Genomic DNA, 12,632 nt, shown 5'->3' with positions numbered 1-12,632 from the left:
AAGTCGCCTTGCACTACCCTTAACATTGAAAAAAACAAAAATGAATAGTATTTGAGCAGATAAAAATTAATCAGGGTGTATTGAAAGATCCGTGGTCTAATGAGTAAGGATTAATATTTTTATGAGTCCGAGACATTTTGGGGTCCAAAACAGAGTCTAATCTATTATATTGGACATAATTCTCAAAATTCAAGGACTAGGTTTGTAATTTAACTTCAAATATGATAAAATAATTAGTAATAATAAATGGATGATAACAACAATAATCAAGTGAATTAGACTTTTTTTGGTTTATTATTATTATAAAATTATGGTTTATTAATAATAATTCATTCTAGTATCTGTACATGACCGACTATTTCTGCATTTATCCCAATTTCTCTAGAATTCTCCTTAGGTTGCCTTGGCCACGTAGATTCAGTTTGGGCCATGATTTTCATTCGGTTTTTACATGGCAATTCCGTTTGGGCTTGTAAATTGTAATCTACCCGGCCCATACAATTCCTTTTGGGCTGAACTGTGCTGACGTTGACGAAACTTGGGCCGGGCCGTCAGTGCGTGGGCCGAATGCCAGATGGAACTGACGAGGTGATCTATTATTGCGTCGTCAAACTATGAACTGGGCCGTAGCCCGCTTCTCCCTGCCCATTATTTATAATTTGTGGAATTAGTTTACATTTTGTAATATAATACGTAGGTTTAAATAATCTTCTGGTACATGTACTTTTTACTTTTATATATTTTTGTTTATATATTTTTGTTCCTGTACTTTTAATTTTTGTTCATTTTAATATTTGTACTTTCAAAACTTCTATCTTGATATCTATACTTTTAAAAAAGCGACCAATTTAATCTCTATTTATAAAATTTATACACAATCGAAAATACAAATTTAGAGCTACATTTCAAGTCATTTAGTGAATGTTGTCATGGTAAAATTACAGTTGAAATAAATGAGATACAAAAGTTGAAAGTACATCACTTAAAATAGACGGTTTGAAAATACATCGACCAAAATAAGCCAATGTCAAAAGTATAAGAACCAAATAGTATTTAGACCTAATAGTTTACTAAAATGATATGAGATAAATACTTATGTTGAGTTATGTTTGTTTTTTTAAGAAGGTTAATAATTGAAATAATTTTATATTGATTATTTTAAAGTAAATTAATAATGAGAAATAAAATAAGGGAAAGTTGTGATTCTCGTTTTACCTACTGTATTGTCAAATATATTATGTAGCCTTTTTCCAACCCACGGAAAGCTGACAATTTTAATTAAAATAATGGGCCCAACAAATTTGATGTATAATTTAAATAAAATATCTTCGGACACAAGGCCTACCTACCTACACTGACAACTATTTTTTAATGAACCAAAGTTAAAAATACAAATATTAAAATTGACCGAAACAAATCAAAACAAAAAATATAAACATAAAAATAGAATTTAAATCCAACATTTTGCTATAATTATTTGAGATTGAAGGACTATTATCATTGATGTCTGTTAATAAATGGAATAATTTTAAATAGATTATAGAGTAGTTATATTATTATAAAGTAAACTAATAATGAGAAATAAAATAAGAGAAAGTTGTGATTCACATTTTTCATATTCTATTGTTAAATATAACATGTAGCATCATAAAAAGCTGGTAATTTTAATTAAAATATTATATTCAACCATTTTTTTTTTTACAACAATAGGGTGGAAGTCGAACACACCATCTTTGTAGCTTCTTCATCAAATTGTTTTGATTGGAGACATTACATTGACCAATTGAATTATATTTAACTAAACTTTGACGTGTAAATTAAATAAAATATTTGGATACAAGGTAATAGAGAAAAAATGTCATATACCTACAACTGTTTCTTAAAGAATAAATTCTATATAATACTATTTATTGTTTTTTCTTTGTAAGAATATTTGAATAGTGGTACATGTAATTTTTCTTTTAATTCTCAATAGCCTAGAAAATTTAACTACTTTCAAACCCCAATTATCAATTTGGTTCTTATATTTTTAAAACTTTCACATCAATAGCGGTGTTTTGACTTGTTAGAATCCGGTACATATAATTTTGAAAGTTTCAATTGATTCTTTTTTCCTAATTTGCTTTTTATCCTTCAATTTTTTTTTTTCTGTTTAGTCTTAAATTATATTATAGTAGAATATACCCAACCAAATAATTATCATGTGAATAGAAAAATGTGTCACATATTTCAATTCAGCGACTACTTACAACCATATAATCGTTCAATCAAAACTCTAATATGAGTATAGCTCAGTATTAAATGACATTTACCTATCAAAGCGAGGTCATTGACATATATCTCCAACCAAAAGGTTGTGAGTTCGATTCCCACCTCCACTTGTTGTACTAAAAAAAATGACATCCACTCAATAGAATGTTCAAATCTTCACACCTCATATCTGTTGTACTAAAAAATGTTAAATTAGATAATAACGAAACTAAAATAAAAATTAAACATAAGCTACAAAGGCCAAATTAGATTAACCGCTAAAAGATTAGATAATTTAACCAAAAATAAATTGTATCGCAAATGATTCATTTGGTGAAGTATTAGATAAGTAGTTTAAATATAAGTCATTAATTAAGACATAAAGTATTAAACTAAGTAATTTAAACATGTAGATCCATTACTTAAGGCTCATATATTGCTAACATGAATTTAGTTGAACAATAATTAGTAGTTTATGACCAAGAGATGACGAGTTCGAGAATTTTCTAGAGACGATGAGTTCACGAATTTTCCATTTCAATTATTGTAAAAAAGAAAGAAAGAAAGAAAGAGGAGCATATATACTCGATCTAAAAGTTTGTTTGTAATAAAATTTTTCGAGTTAAATTAATCAAAAGGGTATTTGAAAATTGTAATCAAAGTAGGTGGAAGGGTCCGAAAATAATTGACGAATATATTATTTTAATCAAATTCTTTCAACATCATAATTTAATTATAGTATACATTAATCAAATAATTGGCGTGATTCTACAGACAAGAAAGCCACAATGAAGGATTTAATTGAGGGGCAATTATGTAACTTCATAACCGTTAATTCGGTTTAGTAGTCTTCACCATCGGAAGAATTATGATATAAACTCCAAAGCTTTGTCTTGCAGTGGCGGCAAAACGCTGCCATTTGCGACCACTCACTCCGACCTCCACCATCGCCATCGCCATCGTTCAATCCTCACCCAGAACCAGAAGATTACGGTTTCTTATTTCCGATCATCAATTCGATTCACCGTTTCTTGAAGAAGGGGTTTCTCGTTCGTTTGCTCTCTCTCTCTCTGCTATCCCTCTTTTCGCTTTGTTTTTCTTTCACTATCTGTTGATAATCTACTGTCATCTGAGTTCGGATTGCGCTCGTAATTGATTAATATTCTGGTTTGCTTTCGAAAAGTCGGAGGCGAGGAACGAATGATTCTTCTATTTCTTGCTTTACTCCATTCGGTTTTGGACTTTTCTCAACTCGGTCATTTTCGTTTGAATTTGGTACTTTGAACTAGAAGTACAAAATGATTTGTGCCCAGGGCTTTACTCCGGTGACTCAATTTGGTTTCTCGTTTTCTTTATCTTCTGCACTGAAAACTCAGAGGCAAAGATTCTTCTCCACTCCCCAATTGTATTGCCACTCGCCGGTAAATTTTTGCTTTATGATTTCTTGCATTACCTGCAACCACCGGAATTCTACCTTCTCTGTTCTGAAAGCCGGTAAGTTTCGGGACCTGAGGTTGTTCAAATCGGTTGAGTTGGACCAGTTCATCACGAGTGACGACGAAGACGAAATGGGAGATGGATTTTTTGAGGCAATCGAGGAGTTGGAGCGCATGACGAGGGAACCATCGGATGTTCTCGAAGAAATGAATGACCGCCTTTCAGCGAGGGAATTTCAGCTTGTGCTTGTGTACTTCTCTCAAGAAGGGAGAGATTCATGGTGTGCTCTTGAGGTTTTTGAGTGGCTCCAGAAAGAAAATCGGGTCGACAAGGAGACCATGGAGCTGATGGTGTCTATTATGTGCAGTTGGATTAAAAAATTGGTTGAGGGAGACCATAACGTCGGAGATGTGGTTGACCTTCTCGTAGATATGGATTGTGTAGGTTTGAAACCTCATTTTAGCATGATAGAAAAAGTCATTTCCTTGTATTGGGAAATGGGCGAGAAGGAACAAGCTATTTCGTTCGTGAAAGAGGTCTTGGGACGCAAGATTGCTTTTATGAAGGACGATCGGGAGGGGCATAAAGGGGGACCAAGCGGTTATCTCGCATGGAAGATGATGGTAAGCCTTCTTCTAATCGCCATTTTCATATTTTAAGCCATTGACCTTGCTTAAAAGACAATATCAGTATTATTTTGCTGTGTCTATCTATTACATCAATAAATCGGAAATGAAATGTAAGTTTAGCACTTCGATCATTGTTTACTACACTTCAGGTGTCGTATTTTGAATCCTGAAATGCCTAATCTTAGAGATTCCTTACTCTGTCTATTTTACTCCTCTAGTACTCATTTAGGTTAGTATCTTAATCTTATTGGATTTTGATTATGCACTCTATATTCAGCATCGGGTTTTTGTTGTGATGGCTTTGGTCAAGGTGGTAAGGGATATTTTTGGCGTTGTGTTTGTCTAATTGCAATTGAAGGGCTCCTGGAAGAACTGTGCAGGTCTATTCATCAGAGAGCTAGATGGGGCATTCAGGGTATTATGGTTTAACAGTAATTTTGAAATTTATGGTTAAGCTGCGTTCTATTGTGGTTAAGCATGTTTGAATCTATTGTTGTGTTTGAGTGTTGGACAAACTCAGTCAGTTATGTTGTTAGTGAAGTTTATTTCTGCAGAGGTAGGATTTGGAAAAACAATGAAATCTTGTTTAGGGTGTTTTTTTCCCTACCAGAACTATGGTGTCATTGGTTTCACTCATTGAAAACTTTAGGGCATGTCTTTGTTCATTGTAATTTTCTTTGGATCTTAGTTGTCGTTACTCTCCCATTAGTCAGAGTATTTGTATTTCTTGCCTCTTGTTCAATTTTTTTGGTCGTCGAATTGCCTCTCTCAATGTCATCATTTATGTTGACTGTTGTATTGGACTTCCATTTCATATGCATCACTACTACTATTCTCTTGTTTGGATTAGTGGCACACTCCTATGGTTTCATTCATATTCGAAAAACATTGAGCTGTATAAGACCGAGTTAATCCAATCTCGTGACTATATTAGCACACTGCTGTAATTCTTCTTCTCTTAACCAGCAATGGTTGTGGATTAGCTGCCTAAGGATTTTAAATTACTACTTTCAAATTGTTATGTTTGTTCAGCACAACCCCAAGTGAAAAATTCAATTGCTTATGATCTTGAAAATCAATTCTCTTAGGTTGATGGTGACTATAGGGGTGCAGTGAAATTGGTGCTGCATCTTAGAGAATCTGGATTAAATCCAGAGGTTTATAGCTACCTCATCGCCATGACTGCTGTGGTTAAAGAGCTGAATGAATTTGCAAAAGCTCTACGCAAACTCAAAAGTTACACAAGAGATGGAATAGTAGCCGAACTTGATAAAGACAATGTTGGACTTGTGGAGATATATCAGACAGAGCTTCTAGCCGATGGAGTACGATTATCCAACTGGGTGCTTGAAGAGGGAAGCTCTTCAATTCATGGGGTGGCTCATGAGAGACTTCTTGCTATGTATATTTGCGCCGGGCGAGGACTTGAGGCAGAGAGACAACTTTGGGAAATGAAGCTTGTAGGTAAGGAGGCTGATAGTGATCTCTATGATATCGTGCTAGCCATCTGTGCTTCACAGAAGGAGACTAGAGCAATGAACCGGTTGCTTACCAGGATTGAGATTATAAGTCCCCTGCTGAAGAAGAAGAGCCTATCATGGCTGCTAAGGGGTTACATAAAAGGAGGGCATTTCAGTGATGCTGCAGAAACATTAGTAAAAATGGTTGATTTGGGTTTTCTCCCAGAATACTTGGACAGAGTAGCTGTGCTGCAAGGCCTAAGAAAACGGATTCGGGAACCTGGAAGTGTGGAAACTTACTTCAAGCTCTGCAAGTGTCTCTCAGATGCTAATCTGATTGGACCTGGTCTTGTATATTTGCACTTACAGAAACACAAGCTTTGGGTCATTAAAATGCTTTGAAGAAGCTCCTCAATAACTCTCTGTTCAGGTAGCTAATAAAGTGGAGTAAAAGATCATATTATACAGCACCAGTACTTTTGTGGGTGCTTTTACATGTTGATTTTGTATAGTTTGAGGGACCTGTTTTTTGAGGCAGGTGACTCTGACATCTCTGTAAGTTGACCCTTCAGAGGAATACCTGTACATATATGTCAGCTATTGTGCACAGAGAACCTATGTTTCAACTCAATGTATAGACTGTATAAGGAAATTACATAGTTTGATATTTTTAGTGCAGGCTTCTGTTTCTTGAGTGTTTAAAGTCTGAAAAATCTGGTTTCTGGAGAAAAAGAAAAGAAAAGGGAAACTACATATTGTGAAGTGTTGCTCGTGAACTGCAAAGTGTTTATGTTTGGCAGCATCTAAGAGCTTGGCCATATTGCTTCTTCTCACCCAGAGAACAACACGTGGGGTCTCATCAAAGAAGGAGAAACAACACGTGGTCTGTGCGCAGGTTTTACAACATTTACAGCATTATTACATTATTCTGTTTGGTTTCAATAATTTCTGGGTCTGGTTCTGTCATCTGTGTGGTCTTTTCTTATAATGTCAGTGAAAGTTTCTGTTTGGAAGTAACCCATCTTTTACACTGGGGTGCAGTGCAGTGCAAGTGTACATGACAACAAACTGCGAACAAACCAACCTTGTGGAACCACTCGACTACCAAACTGATGAAAAATAGAACCTAATTGAGGGATTCTGACGAAAGCTATCCAAATCAGATCAACTCAAACTTGTAAACTTTATCCAAATCGACCCAAATGGATTGTTTTCGGTTGTCTTGAAATCAATCCAATGCATGAGTAAATTTTTTGGGTTCTTTTTTAATTGTTTTAGTCGTAAAATCACCAAGGTTGTTTGTTTCTTTAGTACAACAAATGCAGGGTGCAGGGTTGAATATTCAACTTTGAGAAAGGTATTAGGTGTCTTATACTTATGCTTAGATTGACCAGGTACATTTCATTCTGGGTTCGATTGAGCTAAAAAGACTTGTGTTTTGCCCGTTGCTTATACAACCATTCTCCATTACTGAAGAATCACATGGTTGGCTATTATTGTTTTAATTATAGTGAATTGGAATTAGAAATCATTTGGATATGTGGACTCTCAAATTAATTTGATTTAATTTGATCTCAACTCTAAGGTTCAGGTCAGATATGGATTGCCATAAGATCAAAGCTCTTGAGACAACGAATAAGTTGCTGACTCTACTATCTGCAGAACTTTTTCAATAGTATGAATTGCTATGTTTCGCTTGTTTCTATATAATAATACGTTGATTTGGCCTATGTGCATTATGTCTAGCTACTTCTTTTTAACGAACTTGAAATAAAGATGAGCGGAACTATGTTTCTCTTAATAATTCCATATAGAGATATAGTCATTATACAAACTTCAATGGTTGAGATACGACTCATCCACTCACCCTTCCTCTATCAAAAGAAGTCCTCTATCAAAAGATAGGGAAGTACCGTTAATTTCTTCGTGTTCAGACAGACAACAAAGGCCATTGAAAGACACTGAGACCAAAGCATGTCATGAAAGAAGCCCATTGAGCTTGCTTTGACTGTGTTGAATTTATGGTAAAATTCCTCCATGATACTTTTATAAACATTTTGACTGGCTAGTAAACTGGATCTCATTTTGTTGATACATTCGAGTAATTAAATGTTTTACCTTGACCCAAAAATCGAATACTCTAAAAGATAAGATAATCAATTCTGTCTGAATGTTCTTGCCATGCAACTCAAGAAATATGAAATTGAAAGAAAAAAAAATTTAATTCTTGGCTAAACTTGAAAAGAAAAATCTAGAGGGTTAAAATCTATTTATCACTAATCTAATTTATCCAAACAACCTAATGGCATAAATTATAACAAAAATATTAAAATATCACTACTCAATATGTTTAAAAAATAGTAAAATTAGATAAAAAGGTTTTAAAATAAAAGTTTATCATAATTTGAAACCGTAGGTGATTTATATAAGATATTATAAATTCCTGTGAATCAGAACATCCTTGTGTTATCTGTCTTGTTTCTCTCACCATATATACTTCTTTAAACCAATCATCTTCTCTTCCACTTGCCCTTCCAGCTCTCACATGTGCAATGTGAAAGAATATGAATGATTGTTCCTCGGGTCAAACATTTGAAACCTTCAACCTTCCACTTTATAATATACACGTCGATATTCCCATGGAACTTTTTTAATCAAGAAAATGGTGTTTGTGTGTATAAATACCCTATATCCAGCGGTATCCGCACCCACCCCAAAGTTCAGATCCGAATTCGAGAGACATCAAGAATTTTTAGCATTAAACTCATTAGACGATTTGAACCTAAGACCTAAACCCTTACTAATTGGGTCGCCCCTTGGGGGTTGGGTCCGAATTCGAGAGACATCAAGAGTTTTTTGTGTTAAGCTCACTGGAATGTTCGAACTCGAGACCTCTAAACTAGTATGATCAAGAGATTCCAAGTACTTGCCAATCAGAGTGCCACTTGGGACTGTATATATTATAAAGAAAATGGGGGTGGTGACACACAGTTGATGCAAAACACACACAAAACCATGATCATTTTCTTGGAAGAAACATGCATATACATATCCATGTTGTGGAGCTAGTACAACATTGGCTCAGCAGCTCTCTTTTATGTACAAGTTACATTCCTTACCCTGCTGCTATTTTGCTATCTTTTGGAACTTTTACCCCTCATTTTACAGTCAAACAACAAATTGCTACAATCAACAAAAGAATTTTGAAACCCAAGAGAGAAAAAAAAGGGATAGCTTAAGTTAAGTCTGGACTTGATGTTCAACTTGAACTCAGTTTGTATCTGTAGACAAGATTTCAAGTTCTGCCCACCACAGAGGAGATAGTTTTGGTGTTGCTCCTGCAGGTTCCAATGCTGTGATCTCTTTCAACCTCGAAGCAATCTCGGACATCGTCGGTCTTTGCTTCGGCTTGGGGTCGACACACATTTTTATCACTTGAAACAAATTCTCAAGCTGTTCTTCTTTGAAAGAGCTCAGAATTGGATCAACCATATCAGTTAACGACTGCTCTCCCTTCAGAAAATCTGATGCCCAATCTGCAAGAGAGCCATCATCAACCGAGAATGGAATTCTACCTGTAATCATTTCTAACAAGATCACCCCAAAGCTATAAACATTGCTCTCTGAATCTGCAGGTGAAGTTTCCAAGAGCTCCACAGTTGCTGGTCCTAACTTTGCTGCTGTTGCTTCACTCCAGTAGCTAAAATCCGACAACTTGGCAGCGTAGTCTTCGGTCAGGTACACCGACGAAGAACAGAGATGTCGGTGTATGACGGGCGGATTGAGCTGGTGCATATGATCTAAGCAGTATGCAACACCCATAGCTATCCGCAATCGTGTCTCCCAATCCAAATGCTCTGCTTCTTTTACTGCAAGAAGTATGATATCATGAACATCAGTAGAACAATGACTTCAACTTCTTTACATGAAAAGAAAAAAGATACATACTGTGGAGATGCTCAAAAAGAGTTCCATTTGGAGCATATTCAAAAACCATCATCCTTGTGAATGGCTGCACTTCTTCACAAAACCCAATGAGACTGACAAAGTTTTTGTGGTTCACCCTCGATAAAGTTGCAATCTTGAAACAAAAGGCAAAAGAAAAGTCAAGAGCTTTTTGAACTATGTGTACGTATGAACTTTGAAGAAGTTTTGTTTGCTTGTTGTACCTTTTTCCTGAACTGTTCTTCTTTAGTTTTGGACCAATCTGCAGGAGATGTTATTGCAGTTGACGTCACTGCTATTTCAACTCCACTGGACAGAGTCCCCTTATAGACAGTGATGTCTGTAAAGGAGCCTATTATGTTACTGAAATCTTCACAAGCTGCTTCAAGTTCGGATCGTTTAAGGTTTGGGACGCCTGTTACAAATGCCTTCTGCAGCTGTCCACTCAAACCTGTAGCCCAGGGCTTCACTGTGACAACCTTGCTGCTTCGGCAGACCAGAATGCTGACAGTTATGATCAGTACAAACAATGATCCTGCAATAATTCCTGTCAAAATTTGGACTTTACGATTGTTGTTCTTATTGCTTCCCCCAATCAAACTTGGAGATGGAGCTGAAGGGCGCGGTGGAACGCTGCGGGAGCGAGACGGTGCAGGAGCACGAACTGGCGGCTTTGCTCGAGCTGGTGGGCGTGGAGTAGGAGCAGGAGCGGGGGCTGGAGGCTTTGTGGGAGATGGTGATGGGGAACTTGGGGAGGCTGCTAAGGGGAATGGTGGATTTGAAGGGGACAATGGAGATGGCGATGAAGCAAAAGACGACGAGGGCGGTAACGAAAAGAATGAGGGCGATGGAGATTGCGAAGAAAACGATGGTGCCGGGGATAATAGACTCCTCCCATTCATGTTAGAATGAATTCCTCCATCTCCCAGCAGCTGCCTCCGGCAATCCACAAGAGTTTCTCTGCTGCAAGATGCTGTTCTGTGAATGCTGGAGAGGTCGTCCTCGTCCACCAGAGTTTCAGAGAGCAACTTGAGTTCATAGGCCTCAGGAGTTCTGGTGCTAATGAATTCATTGTGATCAAGAAGCCTGCAAAGCCCAGAGAAAGAAACTCATCAAAATCTGAAAGAAATTGAAGAAAACTACCAATGAACAGAGGCAGTGGTTCAATCCTTACAAGGTGGTTAGAGACAAGTTATTGCCAAGATCCAAGGGAAATGGCCCAGAGAAGTTATTGAATCCCAAATCCAAAACCTCAAGCTCAAGCAACTCCCCAATCTCTTCGGGAATTCCCCCATGGAAGGAGTTGTTCCGCAGAATGCTGCAACAAAGAAGAAGAAGAAGATTGAGCTAAAATGGAGATGAATTCTGATAATGCTGTGTGATTTTCCTTACATGGATTTTATGTGGAGCAACTTTCCCATTTCCGGTGCTAAAGTTCCTCCAAGACAGAGATCTCTCAAATCCCTGCAAGTTTCATGGCGGAAATGAACCCCAAATCCATAATAAAGTTATTTCAAGCTCTGCTCTGAATGAAGAAAAACCCATGGAAGATTTCAGATTTCAGATTTCAGATTTCACTCACAGTAACACCACTTTCCCATCAGAGCACTCGACCCCAAACCAAGAACAATGATCAAATTCACCATTCCAGCTCGATAAAGCCCCAAATGGGTCTCTCACAATCCCCTCCCGAATCCTCAACAACGCAAAACCTGCATCCAAACAACCCCATTTCCTCAAATTTCCAAACAACAAACCCATTTCATAGCACTAGCAGCACCGGAAATCTGTTACCTTCATTGTTCAGAGAAAAACAGAGTCCCGAATTCTGATGAAACAGCAACAGCACCGCCGCCAGCACCGCCACTCGCAGCTTCCGCCGGCGAAATCCCCACCGTTCATCCATATCTCCGGCCAAACTGAGATGCACAAAGAGAGCAATTTTGTAGGTACGAAAGTGGAGCAAATTTAGATGGGCAGAGAAGAAAACGCGTAAATATTTTGCCAACTTCCTCACAGTCACAGAACTAGAAGCTATGTTATAAAATAATAAAATATTTTAATTACCGTCGCCGATACAAAGACGAAGAAAAAAAACTCAAAACCACATTCATTATTATAGCGCCGTCCTTCTCCTACACCACGTGCCGACCTCGTGCTCTGTCTTCTAAAACGACATGTCGTCGCATTTTCGGTGAGACAGAAGGGAAGCCATTTTCCGGCGAATATTACGATCACGACTAAACAGAGCAAATGTTACATCTCCCCAATTAATAATTGTTTCTTCTTCTTGTTTTTTTTTTTTTTCTTTTGAAATGCTTAAAATCAGGTCCCGCCAGTTGGTTGGGTGAATCCAGAAGAAACCCATTAAAAATTATGGCCAAAAAAAGAGGAAGAAAAAGATTGGTATATGTTTTGTTTACAGCTCTGGCCTGCACCAGGAAATTGGAAAATAATAGAGTTGAGCCATTTGGATGTGAGTGAAGAGGGGGCATTAATTAATTAATTAATTAAGAAATAAATAAATAAATTGATTGATTGAAAAAAAATTAGCTGAGAAGTTATTGGATAAGAAGAGGGAAATGGCGTAGAAGAAAAGTCAGAGATTGGGGCCGTCGGAAGAGATGGTGAAATCCGATCTTGACTGCCGATCTTTCCATGTCACGGGCGGCCGGTGGTGGTGGCTCCCTCCTATTTTATGCAATCAAAATATTATAGTTTTTTCTTTTTCTTTTTTTTTTAATGGTTTTGGAAATTGGTTTAAGATGGAAAAATAAGTGTTAGCAGATTATTCTTTTTTCTTGTTTTGAATATTTATTTGGTAAATTTGTTTTTAAGACTCTTTTTGAATTCTGTGATCAAAATTTTGAGAACATCATTGGCATGTTTTAACTGTTTTTAGATTTTGAAT

General features: G+C 36.8%; 2 protein-coding genes across 2 annotated transcripts; one reads left to right on the top strand and one right to left on the bottom strand.

The window, feature by feature from the left end:
• Positions 1–3,129: 3,129 nt before the first annotated feature.
• LOC111017036 (pentatricopeptide (PPR) repeat-containing protein) lies at positions 3,130–6,454 on the top strand. The gene is made up of 2 exons (XM_022292677.2): positions 3,130–4,310; positions 5,405–6,454. Exons 1-2 carry the CDS (start codon positions 3,549–3,551, stop codon positions 6,176–6,178), a joined length of 1,536 nt encoding a protein of 511 aa, XP_022148369.1. The 5' UTR covers positions 3,130–3,548; the 3' UTR covers positions 6,179–6,454.
• A 2,313-nt stretch (positions 6,455–8,767) lies between these two features.
• Positions 8,768–11,993, bottom strand: LOC111017035 (inactive receptor-like serine/threonine-protein kinase At2g40270). Its single transcript, XM_022292675.2, has 8 exons — positions 11,789–11,993; positions 11,516–11,640; positions 11,304–11,433; positions 11,114–11,185; positions 10,896–11,039; positions 9,946–10,807; positions 9,725–9,857; positions 8,768–9,645 (listed from the first exon to the last, which is right to left on the bottom strand). The coding sequence occupies exons 1-8, from the start codon at positions 11,833–11,835 to the stop codon at positions 9,047–9,049; spliced, it is 2,112 nt and encodes a 703-aa protein (XP_022148367.1). The 5' UTR covers positions 11,836–11,993; the 3' UTR covers positions 8,768–9,046.
• Positions 11,994–12,632: the final 639 nt, after the last annotated feature.

This window comes from Momordica charantia (genome assembly GCF_013281855.1).
Source record: "Momordica charantia cultivar OHB3-1 chromosome 2 unlocalized genomic scaffold, Mcharantia_2.0 BLBB01000002.1, whole genome shotgun sequence".
Classification (NCBI taxonomy): domain Eukaryota; kingdom Viridiplantae; phylum Streptophyta; class Magnoliopsida; order Cucurbitales; family Cucurbitaceae; genus Momordica; species Momordica charantia.
This window is presented reverse-complemented; position numbering and strand designations above follow the sequence as displayed.